At 31.2% G+C, this 27,249-nt stretch overlaps 2 protein-coding genes, 1 non-coding gene and 1 pseudogene across 3 annotated transcripts; 1 reads left to right on the top strand and 3 right to left on the bottom strand.

Annotated features, from left to right (window-relative positions):
* Positions 1-379: 379 nt before the first annotated feature.
* Positions 380-6,469, bottom strand: LOC100785129 (delta-aminolevulinic acid dehydratase, chloroplastic-like; annotated as a pseudogene).
* Positions 6,470-9,758: 3,289 nt separating this feature from the next.
* Positions 9,759-9,884, bottom strand: MIR4405 (microRNA MIR4405). Its single transcript, NR_048744.1, has one exon. It is a non-coding gene; the product is annotated as a microRNA MIR4405 (primary transcript).
* Positions 9,885-14,054: 4,170 nt separating this feature from the next.
* LOC100786187 (two-component response regulator ORR9) lies at positions 14,055-17,747 on the top strand. Its single transcript, XM_003526594.5, has 5 exons — positions 14,055-14,543; positions 14,708-14,835; positions 16,337-16,414; positions 16,809-16,876; positions 17,326-17,747. The coding sequence occupies exons 1-5, from the start codon at positions 14,399-14,401 to the stop codon at positions 17,603-17,605; spliced, it is 699 nt and encodes a 232-aa protein (XP_003526642.1). The 5' UTR covers positions 14,055-14,398; the 3' UTR covers positions 17,606-17,747.
* A 3,667-nt stretch (positions 17,748-21,414) lies between these two features.
* LOC100788687 (protein disulfide-isomerase) lies at positions 21,415-25,350 on the bottom strand. The gene is made up of 10 exons (XM_006581525.4): positions 25,067-25,350; positions 24,727-24,757; positions 24,344-24,631; positions 24,078-24,266; positions 23,861-23,986; positions 22,871-23,008; positions 22,662-22,781; positions 22,408-22,525; positions 22,059-22,171; positions 21,415-21,875 (listed from the first exon to the last, which is right to left on the bottom strand). Exons 1-10 carry the CDS (start codon positions 25,243-25,245, stop codon positions 21,666-21,668), a joined length of 1,512 nt encoding a protein of 503 aa, XP_006581588.1. The 5' UTR covers positions 25,246-25,350; the 3' UTR covers positions 21,415-21,665.
* Positions 25,351-27,249: the final 1,899 nt, after the last annotated feature.

The raw sequence follows: 27,249 nt of genomic DNA, 5'->3' as shown, positions 1-27,249 counted from the left end.
TTTTGAACTTTGACCAGCTAGTTTTATACAAATATCCAATAACGATAGCTTCTAGATTATAATCAAATTCGATCTTAATAATCTACCGTTAGATCCATTGTTACAAAATTAAAGTCACTGTCCTACAGGCTCAAAAACACCGTGATGTGTCCAACTCGTGGAAACCATGCACCGATCATATCCTCCACTGCATGTTATACGCCCATAAATTACTTTCTTTATAATAAACAGTAGAAGGCAAAAGAGTACGTATTACTTCCCAGAATACACCTTGATTTCAGCACCAACAGAATTACAGTGCGACATATTCTGCAGGTGAGTGCACACTTTCATTCATACAACGGGTTGACAATCCACGCGTAAAGTTACAAAAACACCATAAACAACGGCCAAGTATGTCCTTAAATATATTAAATCAAAGACGCCACAAAATTTTATTATGAATGTCTCTCTAGTCTCTACACAAACCTCCATGTCCTTCTAAAACAATTTACAATGACAAAAATCCAGCCTTAGATACTGGTATTATAAGCTCTTCAGCCTTCTTCACGAACAATACCCCCTACATAATTAGAGAACTTCACCTCTTCTCTCCACACAAACATCTGGCAGCTTGCAGAGCAGAATATGTGAGGATGATATCAGCACCGGCCCTTCGGAGGCACATCAGTGACTCCATCATAACCTTTTCTTCGTCTATCATTTTGAGAGCACCGGCGGCCTTTATCATTGCGTATTCACCAGAAACCTGTTCCACGAATTAAGAATTATTATGAAAAAGGACGGGGAAAATGATAAAGCAAAACAAACTTGTTTTTAAACTACTCGGAACTATATCTTTTCATTCACATAAAAGTATGCTGAAGTTTCCTTTTATTCCCAGCTTTAAAGGCATAATAACTTAGGATATCTTATAATTAATAAACTACTAAACTAGCACAACAAATAAATTTCTTCTTCAACTTCATATCAAAATAGCCTCTGTACTTATCGGGAATTTCATTAGTTGACAGTTGAAAATTGAATTAACAGTGCAGGGAGTTCATATTCCCAAATTACAAGACTTAAATGCAGCATATATAATGGTTACGGACATATTTCCGTTCAATCATTTTTTAAAAGAATTGGATTAGAATTTAATGCCATGTAATAGCATATCGGCCTAAGAGCAATAACTGTTAAAGCAACCATAAACTTGTACCTCAGCCTGATATTAAACTAGAGGTGTGATATTTGTCTACTACGTATAGACTTCTGTCACTTGCAGCAAGCTTAAAGCAGAATTCACTGGTTAAAATGTATTGAATATCTGATCAACTTTTTATCAGAAACGTTTTGCCTAGTGCTAGAATGGGCAAAGAAAAGAACCTGGTATGCTGCAATTGGCAAAGGAGAATTATCCCTGAGCAGACTTATGATATCCAAGTAAGGAAGACCAGGCTTCACCTGCAAATCCAGTTTTTTACAAGTTTGTAAAAGAAAATAGTATAGATAAAGAAAAAAAAAGTATAAATTATAATCAAAGATCATGCGCATGCACATGCGCGCACACACACACACATAAAAAGTGAACCAACCAAGAGAATGTCAGCTCCTTCAGATTCATCCTCCCGCATCTCAGTCACAGAGCCTCTCTGTAATTAGCTGGGTTCATCTGATAACTTTTGTTCAGCCAGGCCAGATTAATGAGCAAACCAAGAATCAATAATGTAAAACTGATTGTATATATAATAGTAAGTTCAATTTCAAGATGACACATACGTTTTCTTGTCTCCAAACCGGGGGTTTGAGTCTAGTGCCTCTCTAAATGGACCATAAAAAGAACTTGCATACCTGTTGGCAGTAGATAAATGGCATTGTTTAGGACCATATTATATACAAGACATAAAAAGGAGGTGGATGAAGCTTAATAAAAACATCCACCAATCCATCTTTCTAAGTATAATTTATATTCTTATAGTATTGTTCATCAATGAATAAACTCAGTAACAAGTAGCGAAAGAGATAGTTCATGACAGCGAGAAGATGCATATCAAAAGGAATTTGAATGCTGTAACTATGATAGTAAGGATGCTTTAATTGCTTATAAGTTGGATGAGAAAGAAAACCAACTTCTTCACAATGGAACAGTTCCACATAAAAAATGAATCAATATGCCACACATTTTGGATCTCCTTAATTATCCCATGATAGAACATAGATATCCATTGATACTAACTCTAGATCCCTCATAAACACATTCTAAGTTATAACAGATCAATGAAAAATTATGCTACATCCTTAGTTATTTTGAGTTCCAATTTTCAAATGATCTTTTTCTTTTCATTGGAGATATTTATAAATTTCGGATGCATCTATAGATCTCCATAACTAACTAAATCTTCAGTAATTTCCAATGCAAGCTGGCATAAACAGAAAATGAGATGAGAAAAAGAAATGGCAAGTAAAAAATTACTTTGCTGTATAGGACATTATAGAAACATGCTGAAAGCCTTCAGCATCAAGAGCTGCACGCAGTGCTCCTACCCGACCATCCATCATATCACTAGGACTGACAACATCTGCTCCAGCTTGGGCCTTTTTGTAAATTAAAGAGACAAAAAAAATGTTAGTGGTGTTATAGAGAGTGTAGCAAGGAAACTTTAGATATTGGGAACATAAAAGCATATGATGATTTCCTCAGTATACTCAACCATTAATCTCCCTGAAACTCATGGACAAAAATTTACTTGCTGATAACTACAATAAAGCATCAGTTCTTTCCTCTTTTACTTTATTTTTTTCATCTACGAGTTGAGACGCCATGTTGAACCCATTATTACATGAATCAAAATACATCCATAAAAAAAGGAAACTTATTTGAAAGTAAACGAACATTTCAAGGCCTTACTTAAGGCAATCAATGTGTTCAGTAAATCTTAAAAAAAATGATTGGTAACTGCCTACAGTTGAAAATGTGTATAGCAGACAGTCATATTACCTGGGCTACAGCTTGTTTACATAGCTGATGAACTGTCTCATCATTCATAATAACTCCTACAGAATATCAAGGATATATAATGTAATTAGTATTCTATTGACCTTAATTAAGAAGGACCGCTTCTTTCAAAGTTTTGCAGAATAGCTCCTACTCTTTTCCCAACCAAAGGTGTTTCAGGAAGCAAATAGAGCCACAGACTACATAGTGAATTGATGGCAATTATTTTAAGGAAAAAAAAAAATTCTTCTTGAATAATACTAGTAGAATAAAGAAAAAACAAACTAAGATTCAACAAGTACTAAACTAAAGCTAGAAGTCAATACATGGCAAAGGTGAGAATGCCGATTCCATTCCAACCTCTTATATAGTTATGAGCATTGCTTTTTTCAGTATGGAAAAAATCATGAGAAGTTTAGAAACTTTGAAGAGAGGATAATAGAAGAACAGGGCTAACAGTTCCAAGAATCTTACGGTGAGCTACAAGAAGTGAGAATGAAAAAGATTGAAGACCTTGAAAATCTGATCTAGTTCTCCAATAAAGGTACAGTTGGGACTTGGGAGAAATGCATCACCAGCAGTTGGAAAATGGAAGACCAAGAAATGGGACTGAGCCAGATAAGAAAGTTGACCCGAGAGACAACTGTTGGAGGAAATTAGAGATTCCTATATTAGCTGGAGTGGATGCCAACGACTAGGTTAACCAGGTTGAGAAGTATTTTCAGTTGAAAGGGATTCTGTTGAAGAGTTACAAGCAGTTATGATGGCAATAGAGGAATGTGCTTTGTCATGGTTTGAATGGGTGGAGTCCTTGCACTCAGAACCTAACTTGGTGCTTAGGCATGCGGTCGTTAGGCATTTTGAGCCATCCATGATCCAACATCCTTAAAAATTCTTGCTAGGTCTGAAGCAAGAGGAACCGGTGCAAGAATATAGGGAGCAATTTGAGACTTTTGCAGGACCACTTCTCATCATAAAGCACAATCTCCTTTGAGGAATCTTCTAATTTAGTATCCATGCTTCAAATTCTCAAAGCATTTCTCATGAATTAAGTCAATGAATCATGTTCAGTAAGACATACATGCTCCATGTTTTGAGGTCAGGACATGGGAAATAACAACATAGATTCAAATATAATGAGAAGTAGAGAATAAACTATAAAAACCTATATACTTTTGCATTTTTCTTAAGAGATTTCCAACTTTGAGTATAAAAGACAAATTTGACAGCATACCATCTTCTCTAACTATGCCATCATGCCCATCTGACGAATAAGGATCTAATGCAACATCTGTATAGATAACCTGAAGAAAGATTGAATGAGAAAGGTTATTGGCTTAACTTTCTATATGCACCAGAAAATATAATATCCTCAACTATGGAAATCATGTTCACTTACAAGGTCTGGGTACTTATCCTTGAGCAAACGTATTGTCCGAGGCACTAAACCATTTTCACTGTATGCTTCATCTCCTGTGGGAGACTAAAGGGGGAAATCTGTTATACTAGATTACACTACAGTTATCCTACTGAAAGCCTATAGTATGCAGGAGAGAGAATAGAACCTTCAAAGCATCTGGAATTTTAGGGAAGAGCACGACACTATTAACACCAACATCCCGTGCTTTTGCAACCTGAAGCACAAAATGCCCACTGAAAACTCCTTGATCAATAAAATCAGCAAAACTCCTTGATCAAATTAAAAGAACATCAAACTTCTAATGAGTAGCTAAAATAATACTCAAAACAATGGAGCTGATCCATAAACAGCAACAACGAAGTCTTTTCCCGCGAGGTGGGTCAGCTACATGGATCATAGCTACATAATAGATAATACAGTGCTGTATTGTCCTGTAGTTCAAAATCATAAAAGTAGTAAAGCACATAAAAAATATTTTTATATTGATTCTCATAGAAGTGACATGAAAGCAAAAGGAAATAGTTCTGAGACATATTGGAGCAAAATTATGGAAAAGAAAGTATAAAAAATCTCCAATTAAACTTTAAGCATGCCCATCTTATAGCAGTAGACAGACATCTCTAACCCCAGATTCACTATTACTTTTAAATGGTTTGGTTTTGTTAACTTGTGATTCACTCTACTACATTTCTAAAATTCCACTCACTTTATAATTTTCCATGCTAAATATAAAGAACATAAAAATGAAATCAATGCTTGATGCAAAAAAGGAACTCATTTAAGCCATGCATGAGTGTACGAGACAGATAAACAGTAGAAGATAATAACCTCTTCTACAAGTCCATGCCTCCACCCAAGCCTGTAGCATCCAGGCATAGCCCCGATTGGAGTATCCTCTTCACCTGTAAGTTCAAACTCAAATGTTCTCATAATCCAAAATCAAATAATCAAGAGCATACTATACAACCTAGTAGTACCTACAAATGAAAATTAGTATGCCCCAATTCTAATATCTAATATTGCACTGGTCATCGCCTGAGTCCATGACTTCTTTAATGATCATGTAAAACTCAGTTCTCTTTAGTATTTATGCTTAAAAATAGAAGGAAAAAATTAAAATAAATAACTTGTAAAATCAATAATTAAAAATCCTCGGTCCTTGACCTTCAAAAGTTCTCAATTTCTAATTTCAATGATATTGTAAAACTTGGTTACTTCTCTTTAGCATTTTTAGAAGTGAAAAAATGAAATGAAACTAGAACAGTGTTTTACTCAAAATGCGTATAAGTAGTAAGCGTTAAGTTCTAATTAAGCACCACGAGCAAAGAGACCAACCTTCGTGAATGAAAAGCGGATACACGAAATTCGCCGGCGAAATGCTCGTTTCCTGAAAAGCCGACCGAAGCGCAGGCGACTTCCGGTTCCGGCGAGGACGCCGGTGAAGTGGCTGACACAAAATTCAACAAGCGAGACCAAACCAATCAAACCATTGCTAAGCCAAGCGTGGTTAGTTAGCAGCAACACAAAAAACAACGAATGGACTCACAAGTGAAGGGACCACCGGAGTTCCGACAGGAGCCGCCGGTTTGGGCGGCACCTTGCCGGCGACAACGGTGGCTTCGAACTCCAAATCGCTGGCTCTGACGACGAAAAGGCGTTGAGAACGAGGAAATTTGACAGGTTGAAGAAAAGAAAAGTTGAAGGTCCTCTGTGGCGGTCTGAGATCATCGTAGAACTGGGAATTCAACGCAGAGGGAGGTCCATTAGGGATTGAAGAAGCCATTGATTGGTTGAATAATAATACAAGAGATTCTGAGGTGTGGTTGGAGAACACAGAGAACCAATGAGAAAAGAGTCGCAGGAAGGATTCAATACTTTACCAATCGTGTCCTCCACAGCTACGTCACAGTCAATTTTTCTATTAAAAAATAATCGTATGGAGTTCAACCCTGGAACTGGATCCAATATCTTCTACTTGCAGTGAAGACTTACTTGTAACTTTTTCTATAAGAACAAATAAATGTTTCATGCAATTTAAAAAACAACCAGTCAACCATACAGAATCTAAATCCGTGTTCCACAGACGTATCTGTCGTTATTTATAACTTACAAGTAATTTACATCTCAATGTTTTGGGCTCCTAAATGGGTCCATGGGTATTATTGTTTTCTGCATCATTCAGGATAATTGTTGATAATTGTTGGTACACCTAGTAAAATAGAAAAATTCTATTTTTGTCCTTCTATAAAGTTAATAAGGGTTGACCAATCTGTAAGTCCAATTGAGATCGTCAATTCATAATCCACATGTAAATTTAGATAATAAATTATGACAAATAATTTTGATTTAATAATTAATTTTTTTACATATATAAAATTTTATGAAACTTATGATTTTTATTTACAATTTATCTATGTAAACAAATTCATTGTTACAAAATTTATTATATAAATTTACATGTACATTAAATATATATTAGAAATTTTATTATTATATATATCGATATTAATTATTTTATAACATAATTGATCAATTAGCTCAATTGGTTAGAGTATTGTGCTAATAATAAAAAAATTCATAAGTTTTATTTTTATCAGCTTTACAAAAGGGTAAAAATGAAAATTAGCTCAATTGGTTAGAGTATTGTGCTAATAATAAAAAAATTCATAAGTTTTATTTTTATCAGCTTTACAAAAGGGTAAAAATGAAGTTTTGTTATTTTGCTGGTATACCAGCAATGTGTGGAGTGCAGAAAGCAATGTTCTACCCTGAAAGTGAAGAGGCCCATCTCAAGTTCAACTCACTACTTGAGTTGGATGTTTTCTAGATTAATCCATTTGAACACTTTATGACTTCTATGGTGATTAGTAACAGTTTGATGCGTTGGTTTAAGAGCAAATCCACTCAAAGAAACTCTCCTTTAAAGTGCACCACAGCAACGACACAAAATATATAATACAACATGTAGAGCTGAGCAAGGACATGATAGAAACAGCAAATAGATCATTTCTGCGATGAACACAGTATAACTAGAGAAATATACAGGGCACCAGTCTGTTGATTATTTATTTGAAAATTAACATTAATTAATTATTTAAAGTAAATGTATAAGTCTTAAAAAGAAGTAAGTATATATATATATATATATATAACTGAAGGATATAAGAAACGTGCTAATATTAATATATTATAATGTCTGTGTAGGTGGGTGGCTCTGGGCTGGGGGTAGGGGTGGGGTTGAGTGAGTGCGTGTGGGAGGCTGGGAGCTATAGTTGAATTTCCGTTTCCTCTCAAAATAGTTAGGATTTTTTTTTTTTGTTTTTGGTTCAATTAATTATTCTTTTAACACTCGTGTGTGGTTCGGATTATTTAATGAATCGAATTGAACAAAATCAAATTACTCTTGGATAGGTTTGGATTGATCTGTTTCTATAAAGTGGTTTGATTCAATTTTTCCTCAAAATTTATAGTTTTTTTTATTAAGGTTGATTTGAAATCGGTTTGGTTTCAATGGTTTGATTAGATTTTATTGTAAATTCCTACTTAGTTGGCCATTTATAGTCGAGCATTTTATTTTAGAAAAAATAGTTAATATCCTAATAATGTAAAAGGTTTCGAGTTTTAAAATAATTATGATAAGCTTATTAATTTTTAAAATAATTATTTTAAAATAATTTAAACAATAATTTATAATTAAATGAAAATATAAAACTATTTTACATCAATGCATAGAGATTAAATTCTTTATTTTAATCACATCTTTTCATCTATGACATAAAATCTTATTAAAAAATTTGAATTTAGTTTCATTGACATTTTAGTGAAATTTTATATGACTTAAATAATTTATAGAAATACAATCATATAATAAGTATTTGCTAATATTTTAAATATTATTTTATACATTAAAAAATTTAATTATTTTTTATGTGTAAAAAAATTAAACTTAATATATGAGAACTTAAATTTATTAATTAAATCAATAAAAATTATTTTAGATAATCATTTGTTAAAAGTGTCATTTTTCTATAATATTGACATGTTCTAACGTTCTTTGCATTATAGGGTGTAATTAATTTAATGTTAATTAATCAGGGGGAAATTTACTTAACATTTTCCTCTCGTATAATTCTCTCTCTCTCTCTCTCTCTATATATATATATATATATAGGTGGGTAAAAAATATTTTCTCAACCCGTTGTATTAAAAGTTGATTGAGTAGACTCATTTGATAAAATAATATTAAATAGTGGATTAAGTACAAATTTGAGTTTCAACAGTGTGAATGAAAAATCTTAATTTAGAAGAGATACTCCATTATAGTTTGCTTGGTTTGAAAGACAAAAATGAAATGGTACCCACGAAAATAATCCTGTCAGATTGTTTGTTAGAAGTAATTCACAAGAGAATTAATCTTAAATTAAGTGGGATTTATCGTATTAGTTGTTACTTGTCTTTTACATATCTCTACTCATTTCACCATCTCTCTCCTCATCTATTATTTATCTCTTTCAATCAAGCACCTCTAATTTTTACTTTATTTCTTTACTAATTCTTTTTATTTCTATCTATGCTATTTATTTCCTCTCTATTAAATATAGCCTTTTTAGGAATTAGTACCAACAATAACCATTTACAAGCTACCAAAGGAGAGAAACTGCAGCACATTTTCCTACTTAAACACAAAAGCAAAGAGACCACGCCATCACAAAATATTTTAGTTTTACTTTGGGACTTTTTTTAAAGATTTGGCATATTGTCCAACAGAGCTGTATGAAGTCAAATTTTCGCATTTGGGAATACAATGGTCTGTGTAACAAGCCCGATATCTAGGAATTCAATGCAATCTCGAAGGAGGGCTTCATTCAAGTGAAGGAGGATCAACATTTCTACCCAATCCAAAATTAAATTTCTCAATCTTAACCATTAATAACTTTTTAAATAAATGAAAGTAATCATGTAGCTTCTTTATTTGAGATTTTCATTTTTTTTCAACGACCGTAAAAATGATAAATTGTTAAAATATAACTCCAAGTAGTTGTTTTAATGACAAATGAGTTTGAGATTATGGTTGACATACAATAGTACTGCATGTTTGAATCGTGACTACATTAACTTATTGAAATTAATTAAGTTGCAACAAATATTTCCTGAATTCTTTATTTCATCAATATGGTTTGTCTTTCATCAATATTGTTTTGAGATACGAAGAAGAAAGCAAGAAGATTATTGTGATTATCATTTTTTTTATCAGTCAGAAAATAAAAACAAAAATTAAAAAATATAAAAAAAAAACATCCTAGACTAGAATTTAATATTATATATATACATTATGTGAGTTGTAAAAAGAAATTTCGAGTATATTCTAAGACGGTTATTGACAACCGTCTTAAAATGTGTGTTGTAAAAAGAAATTTCGAGTATCTTAATTACAAGTTTGCCACCGCGCCACATTCTAAGACGGTCCCAGATAACCGTCTTAGAATGTGTGTCGTAGAAAGCTCTATTTCTAGTAGTGCATGACAAATGAAATCACATGTCAGATTGAATTAAGTGACCAAGACATTAAATTCCTTAAACCAAACTTATTTTAAAGACATAATTCGATCGATTTTTATGATGAGTTCCTTTCGATTTTAAAATAGTTTGATTTGATTCAGTAGATTTTTCTTTTTTCTATTTTCCGTTGGAATCATCTTAAAGGTTACAAATTTTAATGCTGCTATAAATACTTGAATAGTTGTGTACATTTAGTATGTTATGTTAACTATTTGGATTAGTTTGAGTAATAAGAGTGCCAACTGAATGATTTGGATTGAGTTTGAGTTAGATTAAAATGGTGAATGACAAATTACTTATTAATAATTAACTTATAAAATAAATAACAAAATTCAACCTGTGCACATTTTATTCGTTCATTATTAGTTTTTTTTTTTGGCAATTCATTAATTTGTTTTATGAATGGATATGTAACTTATTTATTGAAAGTTCATTATATATTTATAACTTTTTTTATCTATAAAAATACTATCATTCTAAATATTTCCTCTCTGAATCCCCCCGCCCCTCCAAAAAAAAAAAATTATAGTTTCTAGACTTAATTTTCTTTCACTTTAACTATATAAATATTAATATATTCATGATAATTTTACATTCCGATCCACAATGACCATTAGAGAGATCACTAGAAAAAAGAAAGGTCGAAGGAAAATATGTGAAACATTTGAAGAGAATTGGGCAGTACAACTTCGACACGTCTAAAGTGGAATGATCAATGTGATAGGGAAGCAACAAGAGACAACCTCTCAATTGTACAAACGACTTCTGAAGATGAGCCTTAGAACATGAAGAAGAATTAACCACCTAATACATTTTTAATCATATATAATCTAGTTGATTTAGGATAAATCGGTGGATGATTGATCATTCATCAATTGAAATAATTCGTCTAATTCATTTAATTTTGTCTTCATAAAAAAATTGATTAAATTTAAAGTATGGATATGAATTGATTGAGTCATGGATACATAAATCATTTTGTCACCTTTATTGAGTGATGAAAATATTATTAGCATGTGACTAGTTTTTATTTTTATAAGCAAAAGGTTTACAACTTTTTTTAAAATATAGGAAATGTTGAAAGTCAATTCCAAGATCTTTTATTTTTTTATATCACCCAAATTCAAACCAATTGTTCGTCTTCCTTACAAAAAGATTCCAGACCTGTGATTAAACATCATCCCATTGTATATCCCACGAAGAGCATTACATAAACTTAGATTTTCCATTCAGATGCTAGAGAGATTTTAAGCTACTAGCTGCAGAGTAAAACAAATATAAATCAACAATCATTTAAAATGAGTCATAAATTGCGTCTAGATGTTTTTGTTTTTGCTTTGATGCTTTTAGATGAGTTTTTATGCTTCCTTAAAAAATGGCCTTTTCTTTTAGGCATTTAATTTATTATAATTATGTGTGACGTGTGTAGGGAGGGGTATAGAGACAGTTCTCTGGACCGCACGGATAACAAACATCTTTTTTAAAAATTTATATAATTATATCAAATTTTTTAATATATCCGTTAAGCTCAAACACTACCTATTTAATTTGTCAAAGTTTAATGTATAAGTACGATTAATTTATTATGTTAAGATTTTAATATTTAATTTAGATTATTATTATTAATTTATTATATTTAAAATGATGATATATTTTAATATGATAAATTTTAACTTAAAGTCAAACTTTTTTATTTTAATTTTATACATTTTTTTTACTTTTCTTAAAAAATAAATTTTTTAAATTAATATTTGGATCCACGTATCCATTTGTATACCCACCCTAGAAAGTGTGTTGCCAAAACACAGAATCCCATTCAACCAAAAAATAAATAAAAAAACAGAGTCCTTTATAAACACGCTGATGGGATTGTCTAAAGTATTTAAGCAATAAAATCCAAAAGGAAAAAAGAAAACAAAAAATTACCACAAGAAGAATTTGGGGGAGGTATAATCAGGAGACGAAGTAAAATGATTGTGGATGATAGTGATGTGATCTGACGGTTCATGTACTACCACGTTAGAACTCTGTGCCCAATGTGAGACGATGATTAGGTCTACCCATGAAAGGAACGAACACGTGGCAGACAACAATTGGGTCCCGCACTCAAGTGTGTAAAAAGGGATTTTGAACAAAACTGGCGGAGTCCTAAAGGAAAAAACTTTCTGCTTTGGACACCGGGAACAGATTCCAAATATTGGGAAATCTATATCACAAGAGAGGAATGGGTTTTGGGATCCCACAAAAGATTATGTTTGCTTGGACCCACTCAAGATTTCAAATCCCAGCCTTTTATTTATCTCTTTCTCCCCTTTACCATTTACTATACAACCATTAATGCTAAACCTTTTGTATTAATGTAGTATGCATTACTCTATTATTTTTACTTCAGTTTTCTTGGTTAGACCTTCAATTCTGAAATTTCTTATAATAATAATGTTGGTGGATTGTGTGATATGACTTATTATTTGCCCAAAGTGAACAATTAAAGCAGATGAAAGATTTATTTCCATGTTTTCTCAATTCGATTTGGAAATTGACTACAAACAAAGAATCGAGTCTAGGGCGACGTCAACATTGCGTCCAATTTCAGGTAAGCACACATCTATTTTGTGATATTCGGTGGGATTTCATGAAGATCTTGTTATTGCTGTTTGCTTAAATTTGGGTGCAAAGTAGATAACAACATTAATTAGATTAGGCTATCATACTAGTAAGCAAAAAAATCACATATAAAAAAAGATGAAACATCACAATAATCACCTAGGTTTGAAGCAATGAAGCTATTATTAGGAATAGGAGTTCATAGAATCTTAATTGACCTGTAAATGTTGATTGTTTATCCAAGTTAGTTTTCAAACATATCTTTTAGTTTATTCGATATTTTCGTGCCCGACAAAATGAGTTTCAGAGTTTGTCATGTATAACGAGTTGATGGGCTTGAGCATGTGAATATATATATTTAACATAAAAAATACAATTTCTTCACTTTTTATAAGAAACAGATATAGACGCACAATATTTTCAGTGCCAAACGTCACAAATATAAAAAGAGATCAGCGGCCCAAAATCATTTGGGTTACATGAAATGATGAGTGGAATTTTTTCATTAATTAACTTAATTTCTATAAACATTTTGAAGAAAAAAAAAGCACTGAAATGATGATAATAAAATGGTCCAATTAAATTAGGGGTCACATCCTACATTCCCCAGCGAAATGTTAGGCTAAAGTAAAGTAGGCTGAGGTAAGATTATCAGTTAGTTGGAGGAAAGTCACCAAAATGATCTTACCCAATGCATGCACTTTAGATTTTACACACAGCACTGTGTATTTTACAATGGCAAAATTCACAAAAGTGGGTAGACTTGGCAAGAATATCAAAATAAGGTAAAAGCGAACAAAAATAAACCCCACTCATTGCCCCAGGAAAATTAATATATGCAGTTGAGAAAATTAAGAGGAAAGTAATAGCGGTTTAATCTATCTACAATGGATATAATAAACTAATGTACGCCGGAAATTACCTCAATAATCTCCTTTATAGATGGGTTTTCAGTCTTCTTACAGAAACTTGATAATTGCACCTCCTTTTTTATAAGTACACCCCAAATATTCCTTTTTAAATCTTAAATACTTATTATATCCTTTCTTTTATCTCTCATACATTATTTCTTTAACGCATAAGCAATGGTATTATGTGTGCATACGCGTGGATATCATACCAGTTAGTTAGGAAAGAAGGTTGTTGCTTTAATTTTCAAGGTGACGTACTCATGCACATATGTAATTAAAATGATAAATGCTAATTAATATTCTTAGGATATTGATCAAATTTTTTAATTGAAATGTTTAAAATTATATTGTTTATAATTTATTTTACATTCTTTTATGATTTTTATAGTATTTTTTTTTAATTTCTTAAAGTATTGATTAGCATGACCGATTAGAATAAGCCAATACTATCCACACCCCAAATTCAACCTGCTTTCCATCATGATGATGACCGAATGGGAACAAAGATCTTGGGTTTTTTCCTTAGCAATCAAATAAAATCCAATTGAAAGGGAAAAGAGAGAGAGAGTTTTTATGTGTGGTGGTTGTACCAACGCGGTAGAGAGAATCTAGGGAGAAAGATCTCAGCATGAAGGCACACACAAAAATAACACCACATCCATGCCACTGTGCCACCACAGTTTTTTTTTTTCTCATGCACCCACTAATAGCAAAACCAAAAAAAAAAAAAGAAAAAGAAAAGCTAAGAGGGATAATTACATTCCACCTCTCTCCTTCCAATTCTCGCTCTGTCTCTTTCTTTCTCTTCCTCTCTCTCCGTGCGTGGCACTGGTCATGAATTACTGATATATATTTATATTTTAACCACCTATATATATTGTAAGAAAACACAGATAGTGTGTTCATCAGCTTATTCTCAAACCTGATATGGAGTTTCTGGATACCAGAAAACTACAGTTACAACAACAACAACTGCAACAACAGCCACAACATTTTCATGTGTTGGCAGTGGACGACAGTGTCATAGATAGGAAGCTTTTGGAGAGGCTCCTTAGAGGTTCTTCATGCAAAGGTAGGAACAGTATGCCCCTCGTGCTTTTTTTTCCTTCTAATTCTTCCATAGCCTCCTAATGTTGGCACGTCCGTACCATCTTAATTCTTAGGTTTTGTGTTGTTAATTTGGTTTATGGTTTTGTGGTTAATTATTATGTTTGATTATATTTGTTAATTAAGCAGTTACCTGCGTGGACTCTGGAGACAAGGCTTTGAAATATCTTGGGCTAATTGATGAGCTTGATGATACTTCTTCAACCACTTTAGAATCAGAATCTTCTCATCCTCCACCTCAACCATTACAGCAAGAGGTAATGATCTTATTATTAATTTGATTCTTCCTCTTCATTGGTTTTAAGATAAGTGTGCTTTTTGTGTGTACTACATATGAGCCAGGCTATTTTATCGCATATATATCAAAGTATTTAGGAAGTTTCTTCATTTCATGGACCTTTTTTTTTTGTTTCCGCACCTAGAAATTATTATCATAAAGTAAGTTATATGCTTAATTCACTTACAACATTTCTAGTTTTCAAAACAAGCTAAGCTAGACCGTTACTTCTAATTCTAAATGGCTTCCATTTCGTTGTAATGCAGCATTAATTATTCCTTTCATCATGTAATTAAACTCTTTTTCCCCCTTAAATAACAAAACTCAATTGCCAAAATGCCGTCTATATACGTTTCTTCTTTTTTCTATTATGATTACTAGGGAAGAGAGTCACTTCTCTACATTTTTAAAAAATAGTAAAAAGAAATAAAGAGAGAAGATGAAAATTGAATAAGAAGTGAGAGCGAATGGTTAATTATATAGGGAGAGAAGAAGTTAAATGGAAAATAAAATATAGAGAATTAAGTATACGATGGTTACTTAATAAAAATAGGGATTTAACAAAAAAAACTAAAAAGGAATATCTTCATTGTAGTTGTTATAAATTATTGTTGTTATTGTGGTTGTTGTTGATGAATAATAGGTGTAAGTAATGTATAGACACGTAGTGAGGGTAAAAAGGATGAGATTTGGGAATATCTTTTGTCCTAAAATTACCTTCAACAAGATAATATAGCAATCGCGAGGAGATTTCTAAAATTGTTGGTTAATGTAAATATATAACATGGAATTCTTGTGGAATGACGTAAAGTATTAATTAGGATGACTAATCTCACCAGAGTCATAATATAAAGTGACTTTCCATTAAGTTGCCCATTTCTATTTCATCACCACTTCCATTCATTGAGATCGCGCATGCATAAATCAAAATGCACTATGATATGATATATGGATCTCAACATAAGATTATCTTTTTAATGCGTAACTGTTTATGCTAGTTTTCTTGAAGATCCGATAGCATTATATCCCGCAAGAATTTATTTGATCGTGTCATAACATAAAGAAAGAAAGAAAAATTATAAAAGTTAATGAATTAAACTTTTTGTAGAAAAGTGGAAACTTTTTGAATGCGCTGTACGGACTCCTAAATATTGTTGTTTTGATTCACGATTGCCACGCTCCTAGAATCGTATCTACTCTTGTCTACATCAGTGTTCTTTAAGGCCCTCTCTTTTGGAAAATAAAAGCGGGTACAAAAAGGTTTTGGTATACACCATTCAATTTGGTTTTTGCTACCTCATCGTGGTCATTTCATTTGGCTCCTTTTAATTTCATTTCATCACCGTAATATATATATATATATATATATATATATATATATATATATATATATATATATATATATATATAGTGGGTGAGATATTCTAAATTAATAGCAAACAGTAACATGTACTTGATCTGTTGCATCTTTTGAATTGCAGGGAATCAAAGTGAATTTGATCATGACAGACTATTGCATGCCTGGGATGAGTGGCTATGATTTACTCAAACGAGTCAAGGTCAAACACACAACACTCTTATTCCCCGACATATTCCCGAAATTCCCTCTGTCTTTTTTAGCTTGAATAGCATGTACTCACTGAAAAAGATGCCAAACATTCCCTTCTCCTTCAATCAAGAGTTGGAATAATATATATATATATAATCTGATCATTCATTTATTTGCAGACTGCATAACTTGAACATATGGCTTTGTTTTTATTCAGCATTATATATAACTTTAAACGAGTGAGTGATGCTTCAAATTTTCAGTAAAAAGAAAGATAAAAGAAAAAGGAAAAAAGTTACAGATTTCAGGATCTAAGCTTGCTTTTACTTTTTTCTTTTTTTTATTTGGTTATTTTTTTTGTTTTCCTTTCTTTCTTCTTTTGACATTGCTTACTACCGCTGTAGGGATCTTCTTGGAAAGATGTTCCAGTCGTGATTATGTCATCAGAAAATGTACCTTCCAGAATCAGCATGTAAGATTTCCTTGCTTCATTGCGGAAATGAGTTCTCTTTAATTTTTTAGGATTATTTTTCTTTCCTTTAGTTTAATTTAAAAAATTGTATCATTTTTTTAATTAACGATAAATATTAATTTTTAGTTTTGTTAGTAGAAATGATAAAATTGTTAGTTTTGTTAGCAAAGAAGATGAAATTTAATGATCTTTTTTTCCCTTCCCTTCGCACTTATATTAATCCAACCCACCTTAATCTGCTGTTGTATCCTTAATCATCAATTTGTTACATTAACCAAGAATGAAGAAATGTAATAAGAAAAAAATGCATTATGCATGTATACTTTCTGCAGTGCATGCAAGAAATTAGTGCACTAGTCAGAAAATTGAGAGACGAAAATTGCTTAATATTACATGTAAATTATTTCGTCACTATCATGTAATTGACAAGTTGATTAAATTGTTGATAGGTGCTTAGAAGAAGGGGCACAAGAGTTTCTATTGAAGCCTCTTCAGTTATCGGATTTGGATAAGCTTCAGCCGTACTTTCTGAAATCGCTTGACAATTCTTGTGAAAAAGAATCTGCTAACAGTTCCATAGATTCAAACAATGACAATGTCATCAACAACAACAGCAATAACAGTAACAATAACAACAATAATAATATTAGCAAAAGGAAGGCCATGTCTCCTGAGCCTCATCAGGAGGAGAGATCAAGACCCAAAATGAAAGAGTTAGCGGTGGTGTAAAAAAAAAAAAACACTATATATAGAGAGTGGTCGATCGATGCATGCATACGTATTATACATTATAGTTTATGACTATGATCCTAATTATGGTTATCTCCTCAACTCTCAAGAACTTAATAAATGAATTCCTAGTGCGTACTAATGTTATTCACAAATCAAAATTACATTTTACCTTCTTCGTTTCCGCATGTTACATGCCACTTGCCAACTTAAATCACAGTCAGACGATTTTGACAAATCAGAAGGAACGTTGTTTTTAAGCAAGGAATTTGTAGTCTCTTAAACTATCTTCGAATTTGAGTTTAGAGGTGATCTAATAATTAAGTGTTTAACAACAACACTTATGAATTAGAATTTGAGTTTAAGCCTATCTTAAACTCAAAAGTTAATTAGTTTAAGAAGTGAGAATATTATGTTGAGCATACAAAAGTGAATTAACGTGGATCGATCTCCGGCACCCATATATAAGTGAGTAGCTGAGTGGGGTCTTTCAAAATCCTTTTGAGTAGTGTCCACTGCATATATAATTAAACTCTTATACGTTAATGGCTCTTGCTTTAATTTCAACATACGGAATAGAGCGTAACTGAACTAGTTTGCTGGCAATTAAGAAGTAATATCACCCCTTTCGCGCGCAGACAAATGGTATGGCGTGGGGTATTGAGTTACAGTTACATTACTGTGATCGGACAGCACGTGCTTTATACTGTTTTTCTTTTGTGAGTTGCATGTATCATGAACTTTTTCTTAATTTTAAGTTGGACCTTTTTTATCTCTGTGCCCCCTTCTCCAAATTAAGCTCCTAAATACCCCATTTTCAAATTAAATGCATAGATACCCCTTATTTTCTGTCCAATGTGAATTCGGATCCTTACCCACCGAATTCACAATTTGTTTTCGACAAAATATTGTGCACTCATATTAAGAATTCGATTTTCCCCATAAACCGAGTTCTTAAAGTTTTTTTTTTGTTATTTAAAAAATATTTTTATTAGGTAAATTATTTTTTCCCTTCTTTTTTTTTACAGTTTTTTTTTTGGTCTTATGCATTTTAAAACATCCATATTGATTTTTTAATTGTGAAATAACTTCATTAAGTCAAATTTCACAATTAAAAAACCAAAAATAATGTTTTAAAATGTATTATGCCAAAAAAATTAATGCAAAAGAGAAGGGGGAAAATATTTTACCTAATAAAAAATATTTTTTAATAAATTTTTAAATAACAAAAAAGAATTATAAAAACTGTTAAGAATTCAGTCATGGGAAAATCGAATTCTTAACGTGAGTGCACAACTTTTTTCTGAAAACAATTTGTGAATTTGGTGGATAAGGACTCGAATTCACTAGAAAAAAAAAAAAAAGAGGGGTATTTATGTACTTAAATTGAAATGGGGGGATATTCGGGAGCTTAATTGTGAGAATAGGAACACAGGATAAAAAGGTCTTTTAAGTTGTATGTGTGGTACTTGAACTCAAGAATTTTGATTAAGTTAATAATCTCATACGCTTGGTGTTTAACTTTAATTTGCATGTTTTTAATACAATATAATTATCTTTGTTAATAATAATGAAATTGATAATGATAAAAATGAATCTTTTAATTGAAATTGAGTTATTCATGAAAGAAGTTAATAACCAACAACACTTGGTGCTAATGATAATGATAATGGGTTGGGAGCGCAATTGCTAGAGCACGGGAGAATGAAGAGTAATGATTTCAGCAAGAGCAGCCGGACGGGGATATCCCGACCCGTGTCTCTTAATTAAGTGGTTTAGTCTAAGCCTTTTTTGGTATGAAATAAGTTGGATAGACAAAATAATATTTATCTTATATGTACTCAAAATTCTCAACCAAGATTTGTTCCTGCTTTTGATGGAAACAACTTCCTACCAATATCTTTTTTAAAATTATTATTTTAATAGTAATTGAATAAATTTTGGTACAAATTACCTTTTTTAAAATTCTATCATAATTAATTTTTTTTATTGAAAATGATAGTTTGTGTACAAAAAAACAATGGTATGTCCAATTATAACCCCTTTGGAGCCTAAAATATAGCCCACAGTGTATGAGACAAATATATGCATTTCAATTAGGATCATATTCTATGGTTGTAATTAAATTAATTTTAATTAGAAGATAATCTGTATCACAATTAATTAATTTCATTTTAAAATGGTAATTTTAACAATTAATTTAATTACTGTTAAAAATATAATTGTATTGTAATCAATTTAATTTGATTTTAAAAGGTAACATTTTAAAAAAGATAAATTGTGTTTTGAATTAATTACACAACAAAAACTTTGTTGTGCAATTCATTGACACTAGGGTGTGTAGTTTATTTACGGAAAAAAGTAATGTTTTTGTTATATTTTTGTTTCACAATGAAAATAACTTTTCATTTTTTTTGAAGTTGAAATAAGTTTTTATTGAATATATTACACAAGGGAAACTTATTCATTTTGTAAAAAAAGGTAAACTTATTTTTGTCAAAAGTATTGTTGTTAAAATAATTCCCAAAAAAGGTTAGGATGTGAACTTGGAGAAACCAGAGGTTAGAATAATATGAGCCCAATCCAAATTACTTATTGGACTCCGTCTCAAAACATTACATTACATAATGCAATGTTATGCATAATCTACGCTCATTAGTTTTAAGAATTAATGAAAGAGTTTGTTAGAAATGTAGTTTGGTGTAAAAAAATTAAATTATTAACCGATCAAATGTAATTTTTATACATATTTTAAAATCTTATTATAAAACTCAATCAACTTCTTATACATTCTTATTTATAAATAAATAACAATATAAAAGTATTTGTATTATATTTGTACATATATTATTTATTCTTAATGAAATCAATTAAAGAGAATACCCAAATGCAAACAATGCGCAAATTTTGATATATACTATAATGGCCACAATGAAGATACAACTTAAGACCTCAAATATAATACCTAGACCCAAGTCCACCCCAGTGGGTTAGAGGTATAAAATATGTAAATTTTCTTGGTTTATATCAAAATTCTGAAAAAAAAAATGAAGACTAAAATTATGAAAAGAAATGGAGAAACATAATTGTGAAAAAGGAATTAAAGGAGAACTAAAAGTGAAACTTAACCTAAAAGTAAAATTAAATATTCAAATATAAGAATAAATCATGTAGCTCAATAATAATAATAATAACTGAAAATACTCATTAATAATAAAAAAAAATTCTCTTAATCATTGAAGAATAACTCAAATAAATGCAATTGTTCAAGATAAAATTTCAGATTTGTGATATAAAAATAGATAATTAGAATTAATTTCGATAAAAATTACTTTTGAACTGTATAAGCAAATTAAGTCAACCAGTTTTGTGATAGTAACAAATACAAAAATTAAATTTTAATGTAAAAAAAAAAAAAACTGTTTATGTAGAGGACGTGTATAGTACATGTTTGGATTCCCATCCAATTTGCGGCTACACGTGTTCTGAAATATCCAACAAAATAACACAGCAGCAACCAGATACTCAAACATATCCTATATGGCTAAACACGGAAAAATACAGGTCAACTATTACTAAACAGGGTTTGCAAAACACGCGCTTCTTTAGTGTGGATTTCATTTAGATTTTAGAGATTTTGATATAAATAATTTTAAACCGTCTGAAAAAATGCATATTCAATGTGCCAATTAGTTTCAACTTTCAACTGTAAATTTTATATCAAAACATACGTCACGATATGAGAAACTAGCGGAATATGAATTATGAATTATAAGATATCTAAAGACGAGATCCTGGAAACATATAGGTGATCTAAAAACATCCATTAATTTAACTCGGATACCAGCTACAACTTTTCCAGCACTAAACTCTAATCCGCCAAATAAAAGCTCCCGTTTTTATTAAGGAAAACCATACATAAAGAAAACCAAAAAGATAAAAAGATCAAAGGAAGATAGATGCACCTATGGTTCACTAAATTCTGATAACGAGATACAAAAGGGTGTGCAACCCACATGTAACTTTGTGTCTATATATCCCATGAGACGAAAAGCTCCTTTCAAAGCTCATCTTTTCCTTGTTCTTGCTCATCTTTTCCTTGTTCTTGCTGAGCAGGTTTATCCCGGTTCTTTTCGATGAATTCTATGATGTCTTCCTTGGTCCTACCGCCGTCGTATTGTGATAACTTTCCACTTGCTGACCTGAAGTACACGGTAGGATAACCTTGGACATCAAAGGTTTCACTTGGGATATCGTTGGCAGTTGCATCCTGGAAAGTGACACAAGACATGCAGAATATAATTAGCAAACAAAAACCATAGGACGATAATTTCACTAAAATTATTTCTTAACTGCACAGATACACTCCCAGCTTTCAGTTTCAGCTTTCAAGGCTATACTTCTTACCGCATCGATTGAAACAAATATAATCAAAACTAGATGCATTTCTTACCAGTTTTGCAATAACAACATCAGCTTCATTTTGATATGAGATAGCAACTTCATCCAATATTGGAGCCAACTGTTTGCAATGACCACACCAGGGAGCATAAAACTCCAGCAGAACTGTAAGGTGTTTGTGTTAGCAGTTATAATAATGGAATGATAGAGGAAAATCACTAATTAACACAAGTGTTATAGCAGTATCAGAAGGATATCACATAACTTTTCATTCAAAAAACCAAGCTTTTTCCTTCATAGTTTGCAACCAATAATGTGATATTTTTTGTTGAGAGCACAGTGAATGCCAAAATCCATCTGATATCCATGGAATAAAACCAAATAAAAAAAGAAGTACATACCATTCTTCCCAGATTTGAAAACAATGTCCTCAAGACTGGCCCCAACTACCACTTTAACAGGTTCATCGTTAGTCTCGGGAATGGGTTCAGACTTAACAAATGGTGCAACATGACCATCCTGAAATATTCAGAAAAAAATGTTAAAATTTATAATTTTCAAGACAAATACACAATTAGATAACTTAATCACTTCAAATAAGATGCCAGATTAAATTAGGCGAAAGCAATAAGCTACTAAGAGAAATAAGAATAACCTTGTATGCCTTCAACCAGGTTGGAATGTGATCAGCTTCCAAATTGGGTTTAAAAAACTTTTTCCCATCATTATGTTGAATGATAATTAGAGGTACTTGCTCTTCTTTCAGTCCAAAATACTGCAAAGATAAGCCATACTCGATGTCAAATATTGATATTGATAATAATCAAAGAATAGCTACAGGATTTACATATTTTTTATACAAACCTGGAAAGCACCTTGACTAGACTCAACATCTCCCACCAAAAAGCTGACACCCTGTTGTTTATATTGCTCAGCAGCTTCACGGTATTTTGATTTGATAGCTTCAGCACCTTCGGCAGTGAAGTTGATGAACAACATTGCCTAACAATATCAAAACGATAGTTTAGGTTTCTTGAACACAGTATAAAATGGGGAGAAAACCAAAACAAAGGAAATAATAAATATTTGGAATAGGAAATGACGTGAAAGGAAGCAAATTTAGGAAAATGCTATGAAGTTCAGAATGGTAGGCTGATTGGGAGAACACTAAATTGAAAGTGGGGTTATATAGTTATCAATCTCGGACAGTGGCCAGCTCTGAAAATGATATAGCAGGATGCAGGAATGCCACTATTTTAAATATTATAATGAAATCATCGAAATTCATGATACATAATAAGTCACAGTTTTCACCATCAATCTAGGATCAATAAGAACATGATAATGAAGTCAAAAATGAAAGAAGATAATGAAATTAATAGAAAAAGAACAAAACAGATCGGATGAAAATTAGCCAAACGTGAACTAGGAAATCTAAAGGAAAGGAAGAAGAAAGATCGGAACATTAGTAACAAAAAATGTAAAGCATGAAGGAATAAAGGTCAAAACAGAAGAAACATTTTGTGCAACGGTCAAGGAAGAAGGCTTTGAAATCCTACTATGTTTTTATGCAAAACAAAAAATGCATTAGAAAATGGGGTAGAAATCACAATTTAACCCATAAAACCCAGACATCATTTCAGGGGTAAAAACGAGGTTTTGAAGTCTAAGTCATGGTAGTGCAACTATAGCAGGCAAAGCCCTCAGTGCCCTAATGGCAGCTATTTAAATCCATTCTATGCTGCTTTGCTATAGTGTTTATTGACAACATGGCGGGGTTGAATAAATTTAAAATACAACTGCAATACTCTGGTTCAATATTGGAAGAACAAAATAGACTTAATAGCTTCTTACCTTTGCGTTGGGACTGTTGAAGAATTTGACAACGAAAGGGTGATTGCTCGGTTCATTGTTAAAGACAGTAACAACAGGGGTACTAGATTCCTCAACAAACTTCTCTAGAGCTTCCACATTGAAATCCTACAGGCACAAGACAATTTTGTACACAATCAAAATAAGATAAAAACATAAAGATAAGATTGCAAAATAAATCCGCAGAAATGAACACTACCTGGAAGTCAACAAAAAGTTCATCGAATGGCTTGAACAGCCTAACTACGGGCCCAGAAACTGATGACTCTCCTCTTGGAAGGAGTTTGGCATTCAGAGTGTGACCAAAGTCATAATCAGAACGCAACTTCTCTGCTAAGGCAGAAAAGTTGTCAAACTCCTCTCCAGAAAATTTCGGGAAAACTCCAACCTGAAAACATAAGAAGATATTATAAACAGACCAATGTGACTTGAAATAAAGCGAAAATAAAACAATCGGTCACTTACAATAGCAACTTTATTTTCACCAATAAAAGCAGTAGCTTCATCAGCAGATTTAATTTCAGTTGAAGCAGGACCACTTTGTTTCTTCAAATAGTCAACGATGCCATCTGCTTCACGGGGACCTTTGTATTCCTGAACATTCTTTCCCCCATTTCTCAGAATATTAATTGTTGGGAATCCCTTAACATCATATTGTGATGCAAGGTCTTTGTTCTTCTCCTCATTGGCATCTACTTTAGCCAAAACAATAGGAGGATCATGACTACTCAAGATAGAAGCAGCTTTCTCATACTGCAGAAACAGATATTCCAGAAAACCATCAATTTGCATAATCTTACCATATAAATCAAAGGGAAACCCCAAAATTTAAAGGTGAACAAAATTACCTCCGGAGCAAGCTTCTTACAGTGACCACACCTAGAAAGAAAAAACAAAAAATCATATGAAAACCGGAATGCACTAATATTGATAACTATCGATCTGCATGAAATCGATTTTGACCATTTGATTTAAAATGCAAATCCAGCAATAATCGTTGAAACAAATGCACAAAATGATATAAAATAAAAATTAAATCAGTGTAAAATACAATAGAACAAAATTATAACATAATTAAAAAAAAAAAAAAAGTTAAGATCTACAACAAAGTCAAAGCAAATGGTAAGAGATCAGGTCAAAATCAACCAGAACAAAAAAGCAAGAGCAAACGACAGAATCGAAGCATACCATGGGGCGTAGAACTCGACGACGATGAAATCGTGCTTGCTGACAGTGTCGTGAAAGTTAGAGTGATCCAATGTGAGTACGAACTCCTTCTCCGAGGATTCCTCAGCGGAGATCTGAAAAGGAAGAAGGAGAGAAAGAAGAAACACGAAGAAGAAACAAGTCGAAACCGTACCCGCCATTTTCCTCTGAAAATGCTATGAAAATATTTTGGGCTTCTGAGACATTCACGAGGGTGGGGTTTTGTAGGAGTAGAAACAGAACCCCGAAAAACACAACGTATGACACGTGCGACATTTTCTGAGATATTTTTGAATTTTGATACAGCTCCAATACGGTACGGCGAATCTCATGTCCCCACGTTGGCACCCTATCTTACGTGGCGAGATGTCATTCGACAATTCTTGTCACGCCATTGTTTTATCTTTTTTATTTTTATTTTGGTGTTTAATAATTTTCTTCTTTTCAATCAATGAATAAATAAATCTTCAATACTTTTCTTTAGTGCCCCTAGTAACTAGTAAAACGGTCTACTTCCATAATGAAGAGGAGTTTTTAAAATAGGGGCGATAATTAAGGGATAAACTGATTATGCTTTACTGGGTGCTGATCCTGTGTAGGTGTGGTGTATGCTAGACATCTGTGCTGTTTTGGTTCAACAAATGAGATGGATTTGAATGCTTGCGTGCTCAATTTGTTGTCTGGTTGATTAAGGAAAGGAGTTTATTGATAATATCATTTGACTTTTTTTGGTTAAGTTTCTTAACTGTAATTAATACAACATTAAATGGTTGACAAGAAAATAGTTGAATATCAAAATGGATGTGTATTTTATATACTGTAACAGTATTCTTCAATTAATTCAAAAATTTATTAATTAGCTAGTGTAATAAATATTGATTTATATTCAACATTTTAAAAAACCAACAATTCAATATTCAAATCGTGATATTAATTATCTTAATTACCAACTTAAATATATTAATTATTTAAATCAATTATTTAGGTTCAAGCAAATAAATGATATTCGTGAATGAGTTTGTCCTTAACTAATTTTTTTTTTAAAAAAAGAAAATGAAAAAATATATTGTTATGATTAATCATAATATTTCTATGTTATTTTTAAAAATATAATATGATATCTTAAAACAAAAGTTACAAATAATGCTAGTAAATCATTCATTCAACATATTTTTTTTTATCTGAATTCTTAGTTTCCCTTATTCTCCATAAATACAATCTGAATTCTTAGTTCCCCTTATTCTCCATAAATACAAAGAATGTTTATATGTGTGTGTAAAATAGACTTGAACAAAAGTATTAAATGTAAAAACTAGTTTCAATTTTATATTTAATTTTTTTTTGCTGAGTTATATTTTAATTAACTATTATCATCTTTATATAACATCTCTAATATACTGTTACATTTAATGAAAATTTCATAAATATATTATATCTATTAAAATAACATTTAACTATATTTTTTTAATTTGACTACTTATAATATTTAATAAAATAATGCCTAATTATTTTATAAATATTAAAAACATTCAAATATATATTATATTTAATAAAAATTAATTAATATTTTATGTTTAATAAATAAATATTTAAATATTTAATCATACATTTAACTTTGACTGTATATTTAGTCAATTTTACAAATAATATATTAATTATAGTGTTTATTAAATATAGAAAAATACATTACATTTTTATATATTTGCTAAATTGACTACATATTCTATTTAATAAATAAAATAATCATATATATATATATATATATATAAGAGGAACATCTTAGTTGTCATTTTTTAATATGAATGTTTTTAGAATTTTTTTTCGATGTGAGTGTCTTTAAGGATTTTTATTATTCTCTTATCTCTTCTAATTTATCATTTTTAATATATCTAATTGTAATTTGAATTTAAGCATATTTTTTTAAAATAAATTATTTATCATAAATATGAAATATATTTTATATGTTTAAAAATAGTTATTTATTATAAAAATTATATATTTAAATATATTTATTTATTATAAATTTTAATGATATAAAAGTAACTATTTATTAGTTAATCTATAGTCTATAGTATATACAGAGTACAATAATTTTAAAAAGGAAACCTGACAAATGACTTCCAGCTTGTTATTTAATTCTGCTCCTAATTACTAAAATCATAAAA

The sequence above is a fragment of the Glycine max genome, chromosome 6 (genome assembly GCF_000004515.6).
Source record: "Glycine max cultivar Williams 82 chromosome 6, Glycine_max_v4.0, whole genome shotgun sequence".
Classification (NCBI taxonomy): domain Eukaryota; kingdom Viridiplantae; phylum Streptophyta; class Magnoliopsida; order Fabales; family Fabaceae; genus Glycine; species Glycine max.
The sequence above is the reverse complement of the archived record's forward strand: the minus strand, read 5'-3'. Positions and strand labels throughout refer to the sequence as shown.